This window comes from Salvia miltiorrhiza, chromosome 8, assembly GCF_028751815.1.
Source record: "Salvia miltiorrhiza cultivar Shanhuang (shh) chromosome 8, IMPLAD_Smil_shh, whole genome shotgun sequence".
Taxonomy (NCBI): domain Eukaryota; kingdom Viridiplantae; phylum Streptophyta; class Magnoliopsida; order Lamiales; family Lamiaceae; genus Salvia; species Salvia miltiorrhiza.
Window position 1 is genome coordinate 7,946,202 of NC_080394.1, and position 15,248 is coordinate 7,961,449.

Here is a 15,248-nt window from a genome sequence, read left to right on the forward strand (position 1 = left end):
TTTTACTTTTTATTTTCAGTTAAGGTTAGGCTGGTTGACTAACTGAAATCAATATTTACGTTGAACGCGTTTTAAATGTAATAAATTACTAGCTTATCGGTATTACTTCCTCCATCTTAATTACTTCGAACATCTTAAATATAAACTTATTTTTATGTTGGAAATATGGTTTTATGCCATATCTGAAAATTATTATTTAATTAAATATTTATTATTTAATTAAAATAATTATTGGATGTTAATCTACACCTCGAGTAGATCAACGTGATATACTTGAAGTCTCAAAACCGATTTCCGGTGAGTGAGATATTGCATGTCAAAGTTTGGAAGTTGAAGAGGGAAAATCAGTTTCAACTTCTGCGTTCAACGATTGCGGCCACCTACCGCAGCCGCCGGAATTGACTGCCGTCCGTTCACACCTTACGTTCACACCTTCCGTTCACACTAGATTTAACACCTATAAATATGGGTGTGTTGTGAGCTTCAGAATTAACGAATTCACTCACAACTCATAACTCACAACATATTCTGCATTCCACCTCAACCTCTAGCTCAGTTTTTGATCCTTATTCAGTTCGCCGGAGCTCGTCGGATTGTGGTGCTACATCCGACGAGACAAAGTCGTTTTACCTTTGGGGAAGATACGCCTAAACCGAAGAGCACTACCGGGGCGATAATCTTCTTGCGGGAAGAGATTCATCTCGACTCGACTTATTTTATACGTATAATTTATTTATACTGTATATTTCAGTTGTATAAAATTATTTGAGTTGTAATTTCTCAAAATTATTTTCTTTGTAATATTTTCAATTATTTTGAGTTGTAATATCTCAAAATATTTATTGTAATATCTCGATCATGTACCCGGTTATAACAATTTTATATATAAAAGAATATTTTTTCACTCATACACGAAAGGGAGGGAGACTTTTATTTTTGATCGGAAAAGAAGAATTTATTCAACAACAGAAAGCAAGGCACCAGAAGTGCCAGGAGGATTACAGAACGTCGGCGATCAGCATGCTCGACATCCAAGAGGAGAAACTAGCATCGACGTTACAAAACTTGAAGATTTTAATCCAACACCAAAGTCTAACCTTAACCTCACGACAAAAATTCTGGATATCCCATTGCTTTCCTTCAAACCGACTTTCATTTCGGTTCTTCCAAAGTAGCCACACGGTGCACATCCACACTGCAATGAGGAGCTTCTTGTGCTTCTTCTGTCCCAGGTAATGTGCAAAAGAGGGAGGATGGCGGTGGTAATGTGCCCTAACTGCACATTCTGCCCGATTTTGAACTCTAAAATTACCGACGGCAGGTGCAATCGATATTATCCGACCCGTACCAAGATTACCAACGGCACACATCATCCCTAGTATTATTCAAATAATACTTAAATAATAAACTAATATTCACTAATGGCGCTGGTAATCACCGACTGTCTACGTCGTCAGTGAATGTGCATATCCTACCCACCCTTCTTGTCGTCGGTGATTAATGAGGGCAAGTCGGCCCTCGGTAATTTTTCTCGGTATTTGATGGGTTTTTTGTAGTGTAAAAGTTTATATACTAACTTTTTATGTTATTAAAACAAAATAAAATGTGAGGTGATATAGAATTGTTTCGAGCTTGATTGAACATGCATCAGTAGCTAGAAACAATAGCATGTGAGCTGAAAATTAGCATGTGATCATCATCATGCCCTCTTCGAGTTATGTTTTTATTTAATCAGTCAAAGAATCTCCTTTTAAAATTAATTTTGATTTAATTGAAGATTTGCATAATTAGATAACAGTATGCCAATTTCTGGATGACAGCTTGTTGCATAAAAATGGACAGGTCAATACTGATGCCACCATGTGATGGATATGAAAATTATATTTTACTATGCGCTAATTAATATAAATAATAATTTTCCTTATTTAAAAAATGAAGAAGATATACACTATATATCCCCACATAATATATCACAATATGCTTCCCTTTATTTGAATAAGAAGAAATTGTGGATAAAGCCCTGAACATAATTAACTGACGTGGTGGAAGAACGCGTGTTAAATTAAAGCTTGAATTGTAGTATTACGTACCCATGCAACAGTAAGCTATAATATTTTTATGGTAAAATAATGTTAAATATTATCCATGAATTTAAGCCAATTATTGCATTGCTCAAGTTTTGTTTCTAATTAGTACATGTTAAATATTAGACAATTGTATTGCTCTAAGTTTGTTTCCAGTTAGATGTCAAATATTAAGATTAATTAATTGCATATAAATTATACTAAATTTTTTAAAAATTCTAATTTTGCACACTAACTTAAAATATATGTGTTAAAAATACTTGATTATTAAGTTTTTTTTTTCTCTCATTTGCATACTCGCTCATTTTTTGACCAAAATTTGTGCATGAAATGTCATCGTTTCTATCTAATTATACAATATACGGCGCTGGTTCTATTTTTTCTCGCGATCATATTTATGTCATGTCACAATGCTAAAAAATGAGCGAGTATTCATAATGAGAAAAAAAATTAATAATTGAATAATTTTAATACAAATTTGAAAGTTGGTATACAAAATGAAAATTTAATTAAAAATTCAGTAATTTATATACAATTAACGCTAAATATTCCCAATAAAGAGCTAATTTTGTTTAAACTTTAAGAGATGGTATAGAACTTTCACTTTAATGATATTCTTAGAGGACTTGAATACAATTCCCCCACTCTATATAGCATTTTTTGTTCGTATTTTGACATTTACAACAAAAGTATGTGTATGCTAAAGAGAACATCTTTTTGCCTTTACTTTTTTTTTTATGTTTTTAGGATAAGTGCTCGTTTGGTTCAAGTAGAGGAATGGAAAGGGAATGGAATCAAATAAAGGAGTGGAATGGTAACAATAACCATTACTTTTATTGAGTGTTTGGTTTAACAATGGAAAGGAATCATTAGTAAGGGATTCCCTTTCTTTTGTTTCCCCTTTATTTTAAGGGGTAACAAATTGGATGATTGGAATACCCTCAAGTAAGGGTAATGATTATCTCATTACTCAAACCAAACAACAAGTAACGGATTCAATTACTTGATTCCCTTTCCAACCTCTAAAAACACTCAACCAAACGTGGGCTAAGAATATAAGTCTGCAAATTTTGAAAAGAGACGTTGTGGCTTCCCTTTCCTTTAGAGAGTGACAATGTGCAAACAATAAAGTTTGAAATAAGTATTCACGTGGGGTGTGTTCACTTTGATGAGAAAGGAGAGAAAAGTATATTTTCACTATCATTTTCCACCATTTCACATATTTATTATGATGAAAAAATTTCTTCGAGCATGATGAAATAATTTTTCGGGCAGCTCATTTTCACACATTTTCTCTTTAATATCGAATAATATTATCCCATGGTAAGAGTGTGAAAATATTTTTCTAACATTTTTCATCTTTTCATCTCTAATAAATAAAGTATATAATTAAAAAAAAGGAAAAAAATAGTATTTTCTTATTTTTTTATTCATTATTTTTCAATAAAAATCTTACCACCAAAGTAAACACACTCTTAATTAAAAAAAATTGAAATAAGTTCCAATAGTTAACCTATATGCTCTCGACTTAAATTTTGAATATTTATCAGTTCACAATATTTAAGCATTTATCAATTCGTAAATATCATTGATGCCCTTTTGAATATATCTTATTTTATTGTTACGGATGCTCCATCAAAACTTAAATGCAAAATTTATACAAAAAATAAATAAATTTCACGAGTTAGAAATGGTTATTAGCCATCCATGGTTTTTACACCACCCATAATATAACCCCGCATATAATTATTTTTATTACTCTGTAAGGTCTAGAAATAAGCAATAAAACAAGTCAAAAGAAATAAGCAATAAAATGTACTCCCTCCGTCCACGAAATGAGTACCCATATTTCCTTTTTCGTCCGTCCACGAAATGAGTACCCATTTCCCTTTTTGGCAAGTGTGCCCCACACATCTCTTTAATTAATACACTAAAAAAGTGGGACCCTTAAACTATTTACACTACACTCCATATATTTCTTAAAACCCGTGCCGTCCACAAATGGGTACTCATTTCGTGGACGGAGGGAGTAGTATAAAATATACAGTAGATATATTCATCATTCATAATTAAATAACTAGCATTTACACCTCGTGCGTGCAATGCACATAAAATATTTTAGATTTCTATATTTATAGTATAAAATTAATATCAACTCAATTATCATATTTATAAATATAATAAAAAATTAATTTTAACCGAATATATTTGAGCTAAATATTGAAAAAATAAAAAAAATTAACAATAATTCACAATAATAAATTGATATTATGAAAAAGAAAAAAAAACGTTAAAAAATTAAGATAGAAATTTAATTAAAATAAAAAAAGAATTGAAAAATATATTATTATTTTTTTCAAAAAAGGATGAAAGATGAGAGATTATTTAAATAAATGCAACTCTTTACAGTTTAAATCAAATATTTATATAAAATATATCAAATTAAAACTCTCATTGTGATCATTAATTTGACATGCATATTAAATACTCCCTCCGTCCACGAAAGAACTTCCTATAAGGGAGTGACACAAGTTTTATGAAAAAAGTTGTTGAATGTATTAAGAGTGGAGAATAGGTTATTGAGTGTAATTAATGAGAGTGGTGAAAATGTGTTGTAATTAGTCTTGAGTGTGGTGGAAAAGTGAAAAGTAAGTGGCGGGGCATAGTCAAAAAATAAGTAGGAAGTTCTTTTGTGAATGTTTCAAAAATGAAAAGTATGAAATTCTTTCTTAGACGGAGGGAGAAGTTTATAATTAGTCAAATTTCACAAATTTAAAAAGAAATAAAATAAAAAAAATAAGAAGATAAATAAAAAGAATATGAAAACATAGTTTATAAATAAAACCCTCAATTTTATTAAAACTTTAAAATTATCGCTCAATTTTAAATTAAAATTTTAATTTTTTTAATATATAATGGATGAAATACACACTTGTTCAATATAAGAGGAAATCTCGAGTCCCCTCATGATGGATCAAGATCCATCAAACAGATATCCCAATCCAAACACAACAAAAATCAATAGAATTACATATATGCTATCTCAATTCTCATATGATAGTCGATAGAATCCAAATATAAATATTCTATGATAAAGTTTGTATTTATATGATAAAGTTTGGGGCAAAATGATATATACCCATTTTGAAAGATAAAATATAAAAAAATATCCATTTTTTATAAAATATATAAATATATCTATTTAGGACATTTTTGCCCTTATATCGAACATTAATGTATTTTGCACTGATGCTCGACTTGTAAACGATAAAAGTCGAGCATTAGTGTATTTTCTAAGAATGCTCAATTGCTCGACTCGCAATGGTTGAGCATGTCGAGCATTGAAGTATTTATCACTATTGCTCGACTCGCAGAAGTCGAAGTCGAGCATTAATATATTTATCACACATATGCAATACTCGACTAATGCATGTCGAACATTAGTGTATTTACCATTGATGCTCGACATGCTCGACGTGTATTAGTCGAGCATGTACACGTCGAGCAAAGTTCGCGATTTCAGCATTTTTTATGAATTAAGTAAGGGTAGCTTTGTCCTTTCAAACTTAAAATGAGTAGCTTTTATAGTTTTCTTTTATAGTGGGTATTTTTTATTTTTTGTATTTGAGAATGGGTAAAAAGAATCATTAACCCATAAAGTTTTATCAATTTAGAGAGTTTATTTTCATGATTGATAATATGTATAATTAAATATTTTTATTATCATTATTCGAATATTTTCAATCTCATCCATTCAATAAATTATAAATCAATCAAAATTAGCTCAAAATATAACTTATCAAGAGTCTTGAAATATTCCCAAATTCAATCCATCTTAATAAATAATAGTACTATATTTATTTTACTATTTTTATCTCGATGTTAATCCTAGAAAGTAAACACTCCCCCAAAAAATATTAAGCAAAGTTTTATTCTAACCTATTATAATACTACTATTTATCTCAAAAAAATATATATATATATATATATATATATATATAATACTACTATTTAAAGATCATTTACTTTTGATGATTAGCCTCTATATATGAAAATAGTTACAAATTAATCCATTGTTATTAATATGGGTTGAAACTTTGGGGAGTTCCAAAACTCTTGATAAGTTATATGATTTGAACTATTTTTGCTTGATTGATATCTTATTAAAATAGTGTGATTGAGAAAATCTTAGTAACGAGAATACAAATATTCAATTATAAAGCAATTATAATGAACTATATAGTTAATGTTTTTCTCTTGTAAAAGCTGATATTTTGTATTTGGGGAAAATCATGAATTTAAACAATAGTAGTATACATTTTTTTCTAAATTAAAGTTAGATATCATCTTTTCATTGATTTGCATTTTGAATTAGTGGGATGGGAATCGTGGAATTCTAACTTTAGCCGCATCAATAATTGAAGGACAGACTGAAAGCAAACAAGTAAATAAAAACAATGCGTGCACCCATTTACAAATCACTCAAGCCCATCTGTCGAGGATATTAATTAGGTAAACAAGTAGAGCTAAGCTTTTATCTTTTTTTTTTTCTTCTTTTTTTGAAAGAAAACCTAACCTTTTATCTTTAATTCATAATTATTCAACTTCCCTAAAAGATAGTAGTAGATGATTATTCAACAGCTTCAAATATTTAGATATCGCCTATATACGAGTTCAGCAAGTTAACCTTTTGTCGTATTGGATGAGCATTAAGAGTAAAAGAATCAAAAGTAAATAATCTTTTTTCTTATATCAATTGAGAATCTCTAAAATATGGATTAGTTAATGATCTAAAATTTGAAAGATCAAAATTATTTAGGAACTGAGGACACGAAAAATTAAAACTATCGGTCTAAGACTCAAAAAGCCTTGTTTTGAGCACTCCCAGCAGAAATCCCAAAATTATGCTCCTATATTATTCCCTAAAGCTTCCCTATTTAATTTTAGGATCTCGATTTTATAAATGCATATACCAGATCTCCTATTTTTTACATAAAAACAATAATTATGTGTGAGCCCTACTAATTATAAGCTTAAAATAAATTTAGGGTGAGTGTAAATTTAAGATTGAATTTAGGTAGGTGTAAAACTTTTTGTGGGCCCCATTCAATTTAGGAGATCTGCTGGATGCATTTTTTTTTTTTATCTCATTTTCAATTGTTTTAGCCTAAATTTAGAGTTAGTGATGCATTTAGGTGATGTGCTGGGAATGATTGTAAATAAAAGATCCTTCATCCTCATTAAATATCTATTTCACTTCCTCCGTTTATTAAGTGTTCTATTAAAAAAAATACACATACTAAAAAAATGAAATATTACATTTATAATTATATTTATTATTTCTAAAGTCTAATAGTATTAAAGAAAAGAATAAAATAAGAACTTTATCATTATTTTGACCTCAAATTCTAAAACGAGAAATTGGGACAAATATATTTTTATTAATAGACCACTTAAAAGGAACAATGACAATACATAATATCGAATGTAGTAAAAAATAAATTGAATCACATAATTTATTTAGATTTAGATTTATTAAATTTCATTCATTGGGATCCTAAATTGACCACTTAACAATTCTTGAACCGCAAATCAATTTTCGTTTCTAAAAAAAAGTAGAAAGAAGAAACGACAATGGTCAAATGGAGAGAGAAGATGGTCACTAAAACATCATTCAAACCGATCTTTCAAAAAAAAAAGAAAAAACATCATTCAAGTTTCAAACCGGGGATATATACTATTCTCCTTTTCTAAATGTCCTAAATATATAAATTTAATTTTATAAAATATATTCCCTCTGTTCACAGAAAATGAATCGCATTCTTTTTTAATCATTCCACCAAAAATAAGCCGTTTCCTTTTTCGATAAAAAAAATAAGAAATTTAAGATTCTATTAATAAAATTAGTTACATTCTTATTTTTCTTAATCACCCTAATTAATACTCATCCTTTATTTTTTGAAATAATTTTTAAATTAATTTTTTTAACTCATTAATTACGCATATAATTTAATATATTTAATACACCAAAAACAACAACAACTTAAATTCCGCGTCCAAAAGAACTGTCTCACTAATGATGAGACGGATGGAGTAATATTTTTCATTCATTTATTAATATTATATTTCTATTAATTATTTGTCTTACTTCAATTTTAATTTAACATTAGATAATAACAATAATGCTATTTGGATAAAATTTGTCCGGACAAAATATAGTTAAATATTTTATAATATAAATTTATTTAAAAATTTTGGTTCAAAACAAAATAGAATTTAACTAGTTTTATTGTTTTCTTTATATTGTAATTTTTTAATAACCTTTTTTAATTATTATTATTTTTAAAGTACACAAACTATAAATAAAATAACAAAAAATAGAAAAAATTATTTAAAAAATACGAAAAAATTACAATATGGAGAAAACAATAAAATTAACTAAATTCTTTTAAACTTGAATCAAATTTTATAAATAAATTGATTTTTAAAAAATTTTAACCTTATTTTTGTCCGGACAAATTTTGTCCTAATAGCACTACTCAAATAATAAACATTGACGTATTAAAAACTTGACTTGTATATTTTTATTAAAACTATGATATTTCAAAACCGAATAAATTTCTTAACACCTATTGGATTGTAAAGTGGGGAGTAGGTCCTAACAATTAATTATGGCGATTTAATACAACTATCCCAATCTATAATGTTTGTTTGTATTTTAGTCGTTCCAACCTGAATGCAACTGAGATCGCAAGTTCAATTCATTGATTTGATTGAAGTTAAATAGGGTACTAATTTTCACACGAGGGTAAAAATGTAAATCCAGAAAATGGTGTGAAAATAAAAAAGCTTATTTTCAGTTATTTGGTGTCGCCCGCAATAATACCCTGCGATCTCTGAGTCATACCAAGCACCCCGGTTTCCCCTCTCTCTCTCTCTCTCTCTCCTCTCTCTCTCACTCACACACACAGAGAACCTATTCGGAGGCGAAGTTCGTAAGCCTCTCAAACCCTGGATTCGACCTTTCTACCCTACATGGATTTTAACATTTGAATTATATCTGTTGCTATGATTTTCTCAACTCTACGTTTCAACTGTTTGTCTTCGGTTTTTCGTCTTATGCTTGAGAGTATGGCGATGGATCTTATAGTAGGAAGCGAGATTCGGATATGTGGAATTCTGTTGGTTAAAATATGATTGAGATTGACATTCAATTTTTTTAAGAGATGCGTTGGTGGTTTTCGTAATTTGTCCGAGTGTTGGACTTGTCACTTGAGTTGCTAATTTACTTTAAATTTTAGATGAGTAAAAAAACAAATTGTGGTTTAATTATTATTGAGTCATGGATCATTGAATGTTTTCTGATAATGCTGTTGGTTGCATCTGCATGTGCTTCAGGAGCTGTACTTGTGCCTCGCATAACAAAGTTTACAGTAAGTTTTGTTGTCTTCTTTCTCTTTCTCTCTCTCTCTCTTTTTTTTTTTTTTTGGTATTTGATAAATAGCGGAACCCTAGATTGATTTAGTCTTAGTTTCATTTTCCGCGGCTACACTATTTTGAAATTGGCAGGCGATTGGCATTAGAATGCTTCAGTTACCGCTTTTGCTAATTCGAAGGAATTAATCCAGAAGATGATTGATTTGAGTAATGAGAACTCCATATAACGATTAGCGGACCTCCGCCTGCTATTAACTTGATTTGCCATTGAATCTATGTCACAGGGTTGTCAATTTGTCGAGGTGGAATTAAGATTTGTAAAAGTGGCATATGCGGTTTATTTCTCGGCAGTTTCTCACAAGATTGGATTCATCCTAGCGTGGGCTTTAAGTCGACCAGCTTTTCTATCATAATGGGAACCTCACTTCGCGGTGGGGCTTTTAGGAAGTCGAATGATGTGCGGCTTATTGTAACAACCATCATGGGGATGGTGTTCGGATATTTTATTGGTGTTTCATTCCCTTCTGTTTCTTTGAGTAAGGTATGACCCAGATTATCACATGCTTAATGAGGATGTTTAGCAGACGTTTGGATAACAGTATTTCTTTTTAACTCCTTGGAATAATTTTCAGATTGCTCTACCTACAAGTCTAGTATCATCCTTTGATATGGCCTTTAATGACGATCGTCGTGCTACTCGTAGCTTTCCTGAAAATCTTGGCTCGGGTAGTACACCTGTAACACCCAAGGTAGTTCTTTCTCTCACACGTGTTCATTGAGTACTACATTCTGTTCTCATTAAAATTTTGAAGCTGTTACTCATTTTTTTTAAGCCATCATTTTTGCTTGGAATCTGTCTAAGTCCTATCAAGTTAGGAAGCATCTTAGTTTGTCAACTGGTGTTATTTATGGTACAATTAATGTGGCTATCCTGCAGTTAGATTTAGTGTTTTGTTTACTCTTTGTTTCTTTTTTTGCCATTTTGCTAAGCCTTGTTTCTCACCCTCTTTTTTAGTTATTTATTATTGGTTTCATGTCATTTTCATATTCCTTGAATACTTTGAAGAACAGAAAGAAAGTAATTCCTTAGTGAAATCATAAGTTAATTTGATGTGACGTCCATTGTAGTCAATGGGATATCTTTCAGTTTAAAACATTTACAGTTTATTTGAATCAAATGAATGTTATTAATCAAGCTGTGAAGAAGGTAAGGCAGTTGAGAAATTTTTTAATCCCTTGGTAGATTTCTCTTAGTTATTTTATGAACATATATTTGTGCTTTCAGTGTCTTGCTCCATCTGTTCTATTTAGTTTTGATGTTAGCTAACAATTAATATTTAGTCATATCTTTGCTCTTCAGATATATGTTCCTACGAACCCTCGTGGTGCAGAGGCTTTACCACCAGGAATTGTTGTCTCAGAAACAGATTTTTATCTGAGAAGATTATGGGGTGACCCTAGTGAGGTAATGTTGATATCTGTAATTACTTCCATGGTGCCTGCCATAAGTTATTCTTGTCTCTTTTAAACTTTCTTTTCTTTGTTGATGCTGACTCCCGTTGGTGATAATATAGAGAGATCAATTTTTTGAAACTGTATGTTTAGTGTTAACTCTAATCAGTATAATTTATATCATCTCCGGCACTTGTTCTTTGTAGTTGTTTATGCTTGTAAAATGCATTAAAGTTCTAGGTTATGAATGGATTGTTTGCATTCATTGTGTTTTGCCTTGAGGTAGTGCTTGCTTTAATAGTCACTGTAGTTTATTAGCTTAGGTGGCACAAGGAGGATAGGTGAATACTCAGCTTATATTCTATTAGCCTCATCTCATGCGCTTGACATGAATTATGAGAAGATTGTATTGGAATTGGGAGTATGCTTAGTGCTATAATCTGGAATTTCAGGATCTGAAAAAGAAGCCTAAGTACCTGGTAACATTTACAGTTGGTTTGAATCAAAGGAACGTTATTAATCAAGCTGTGAAGAAGGTAAGGCAGTTGAGAAATTTTTTAATCATTTGGTTGATTTCTCTTTTAAAATGCGCTAAGACTAATGTTTAATTTTGTTGCAGTTTTCTGATGATTTTCAAATATTGCTTTTCCATTATGACGGAAAGACAACTGAATGGGATCAATTTGAGTGGTCACAGCGGGCCATTCATGTGAGTGCTAGAAAACAAACAAAATGGTAATAGTCTACTGGTCTTTGGCAGTTCTTTGTGATCCTTGATTAGTTAATACATTATCTAATTGAGTAGCGCCTATGAAGTGTACTTTAAATGGATGGGAACTTTTGTTACTTGGATTAATGTAAATTAATGATTTTGAAAGCAAACTTTTATATATTTTGTAATATTTGAAACTCTTGTCAATATCCTAGCTTGGTAATAAAAAATTAAAAACTTTTCTAAAGTTATCGTTATTTGGATGGTGTGGAGTCTAAATTGAACAATGAGTTCCAATAATGTTAGTTTTTAGTACTAAAATCTATTGATGACTTGTACTGATCCATTGTTTTTTTAGGTGGTATGCTAAGAGATTTCTCCATCCGGATGTCATAGCTGCTTATGACTACATTTTCATTTGGGACGAAGATCTTGGAGTTGAACACTTTAATGCTGAGAGGTAATCTGCCCTAATGCTTGATGTTTTACACTTTCAAATTTTCTACTTTTCAACTGATGTCAGTCTTCCTCTACATGCTAGGTATATTGCTCTGGTAAAGAAGCATGGTTTGGAGATTTCCCAACCTGGTCTTGAACCAAACAATGGACTAACATGGCAAATGACTAAAAGGCTAGGTGACAAAGAAGTCCACAAGTAAGTGAACTAATTTAGAACCCTCGATCTGTTTTCCTCACTATGTCCACATTTGTAATCCAGAGATGAATGGATAACAGGGATACCCAGGAGAAACCTGGCTGGTGCAGCGATCCTCATTTACCTCCGTGTGCAGCGTATGTGTTCCTATGTTAGATTTTATTTCTTTCATTAATTTAAATTAAAAATTGTTTCATACATAGCAGATCATATTTATTTTTAGCGTATACTTATAACATACAGGCACATGTAATCACAAATAATGAATCTAGTCCGATCGAATGATATCCAACAGATTTTCTGTAGATTTTGTTGATGTGCTATGATGATCTTTGTTTCTGATTCTGTTTCTGTACAGCTTTGTGGAAATTATGGCTCCAGTCTTTTCTCGTGAAGCTTGGAGATGCGTTTGGCATATGATTCAGGTAGCTGACACAACTTGGTGCATACAAACTGTCCATCCTACTTTTCTTTTCTTGAATTAAAGTTTCTCTTTCCAACTTTTCACACTTAATTTTTTTAGTATTAATCTGTTTCAGACAACTGTTCCATAGCAGTGCATCTAATTGTATTGCATATTTGCAGAATGACCTGGTTCATGGATGGGGTTTGGATTTTGCATTAAGAAGATGTGTGGATGTAAGTGACTTGCTTGTTTCTCCCTCCCCCTTCTCTTTGATACTGACAAACCACCTGATCTGCATCGTCATCGTCACCCCCACCACCCCCCCAAAAACAAAAAAAAAACAGAAAAAGAATACTTATGGTAAGCAAAACGATAATACCCAAATTTAGGGGAGATTGTAAAGGAGATGTCATAGGAAAAGGAGGTGCCTCCTCCCAGCTTTTGGCATATGTTTCATTGGCTTCTTGGAGGACATGAGAGTCCTTTGTTAACATTAATAACTTCTCTTGCCCTTCTGCAGCCTGCGCATGAAAAGATTGGTGTTGTCGATTCCCAATGGATTGTGCATCAAGTGATTCCATCACTTGGAAGTCAGGTCAGACAGCAATAACTAGCTCACTTTTGGCATAATCTCTTTCTTATATTTTTGTTACATGCATTTAGCTGTACTGTCAAAACAGTTTCTTAGATATGATCTTTGTGATTGTGGGTACGTGTACGAACCGGATTTGCTCTGTGTAGGGCGACACACATGCTTTATTCCATAAGATAAAAAAGTTTCCATGGTTGTCTTGCAGTTGTTTTATTTTGGATGAAGAAAATTTATTAAGGGTTTTGCCTTTAGTGTGAAAATTTATGGTTGTTTTATCATGCAAAATGATAACACAAATATATCTATTTGATGGTAACCAAGGCTGGTTGAGGATATGGTGAAGAACTCATCTTCTTAAATATGGCTATTCTCTATGCTTTCACCTCTTGTTGAATAAGATTTAGCAAGCATTTTTGTGGATGATCTATTTACTTCCTCTTTGTCATTCACATTCCTTCTTGTTCTCATGGGGTCAGATTTCTACTTGTTCTCTAAATTCAATCTTTAATGATGATTATGCAGGGCGAATCTGATAATGGAAAAGCTCCATGGCAGGGGGTATGTATATCCATAACCAACCTTGATATAACCATATATATAGTTGTCAATCCTCCGTATTTTGAAATGACTGAAATACGTTAGCTGTTGCTAGCCCTTGTTCAGCAGACTCAAACCTGGGAAACTTTGTGGATTTCAGTTGCCATGGAGGATTCTGTTTATGATCTACTCTTTCTGCTATGCATTAGTATCAAGCACTTATTTTAGATGCTTAAAAAGTATTGTTTCCTGATATGGCTTTGCTGATATTTTCTTTTACTCTAGGTACGAGATAGATGCAAAAGTGAGTGGGCGCTCTTTCAGGATCGCCTTGCAAATGCAGACAAGTCATATTTTTCACAAACCCAGCGCCCTTGACTAAGAGCAGATATCATGTAAATTGCTTTGTTTATTTCTTCGTTTGTCCTCACATTCCCTGGGAATGGTTTTGGTGGCCCGATTGTTTCATGCGAGTTACATCCTTCTATAGTGTAGGATATCCTGTATAATGAGTAGCATTGACATGATTAGATTCTTAGAAAGAAAACTTTAATTGTTTGTGCAGAAGTAGAAGTAGGTTGTATCAGTTTGGTGTACACTAATGAACATCACTATATAGTTGTTTTTTTGGCCCTTGAGTAAATACTTAGTTTTACAGAGCTTCTTGTTTTCTTATACTTACATATGCAATGAATGTAGCAAAGCGATTTTCTGTTTATTGATACCTTTGTCATTTCTGGTTCTTGCGTTTGTCTTGTAAGTAATCAGCCAAATTCTGGACCCTCACATATTCAACTGTACTCCCTTTTCTATTTTTTTCGAATACGTGCATTATAAAACGTATTCGTTTTATATTCATGCTTGTGGCATTCAGCGCGTGCGTCCACGTGCATCTGATCTCATGCTTGTGGCATTCACAAGACTGAAAACTCAAGACGCTTAAATTGGTACCTACGAACTATTAATGCAACATGGAAGTCGAAATTATAAAACGTTTATATTCCAAAATTGTATTCATCTCAGTTTCTGTTGTTGGATTGCTCCCACGTGTATTAATAGCGTATCATATTTGGGATTGTTGGTGGCTGGGCTATGGAACTATCCGAAATATATAATGTCGTAATCCAGGAATGTGGTATGAGACATGATTTTTGGAAAATGAAATGCATCAATTAAATTAAGTAAATGTAAGAGGAAAAGGGGGAGCCTTGTATGGCATGATATTATATAATTTGTTGTGCTTCAGTTAACTTAAGTAGTTGTCGATAACTGAACCCAAAAACAATCAAATACCAATATATTTATAATGAGTTTTGACCCAAAATTGATGTCAAAAATAGTGCCAAGGAAAAATATTGGAGTATCTTTTATAC

General features: G+C 31.5%; 2 protein-coding genes across 4 annotated transcripts in view; both read left to right on the plus strand.

Moving 5' to 3' along the window:
* LOC131000554 (uncharacterized) overlaps nt 1–15,248 on the plus strand; it is a 407,676-nt gene that overhangs the window by 342,887 nt on the left and 49,541 nt on the right. The gene's annotated exons all lie outside the window — the stretch shown is intronic.
* LOC131000574 (uncharacterized) lies at nt 8,949–14,534 on the plus strand. Of its 3 annotated transcripts, none has more exons than XM_057926574.1 (15): nt 8,956–9,079; nt 9,483–9,517; nt 9,806–10,062; nt 10,154–10,270; nt 10,882–10,986; nt 11,426–11,509; nt 11,593–11,708; nt 12,044–12,145; nt 12,227–12,340; nt 12,421–12,477; nt 12,699–12,765; nt 12,926–12,979; nt 13,267–13,341; nt 13,861–13,896; nt 14,161–14,534. In XM_057926574.1, exons 3-15 carry the CDS (start codon nt 9,934–9,936, stop codon nt 14,251–14,253), a joined length of 1,149 nt encoding a protein of 382 aa, XP_057782557.1. In that variant the 5' UTR covers nt 8,956–9,079; nt 9,483–9,517; nt 9,806–9,933; the 3' UTR covers nt 14,254–14,534. The 3 variants fall into 3 exon arrangements, with proteins under 3 accessions (XP_057782556.1, XP_057782557.1, XP_057782558.1); XM_057926575.1 differs by having other exon boundaries at nt 8,974–9,002; XM_057926573.1 differs by having other exon boundaries at nt 8,949–9,517.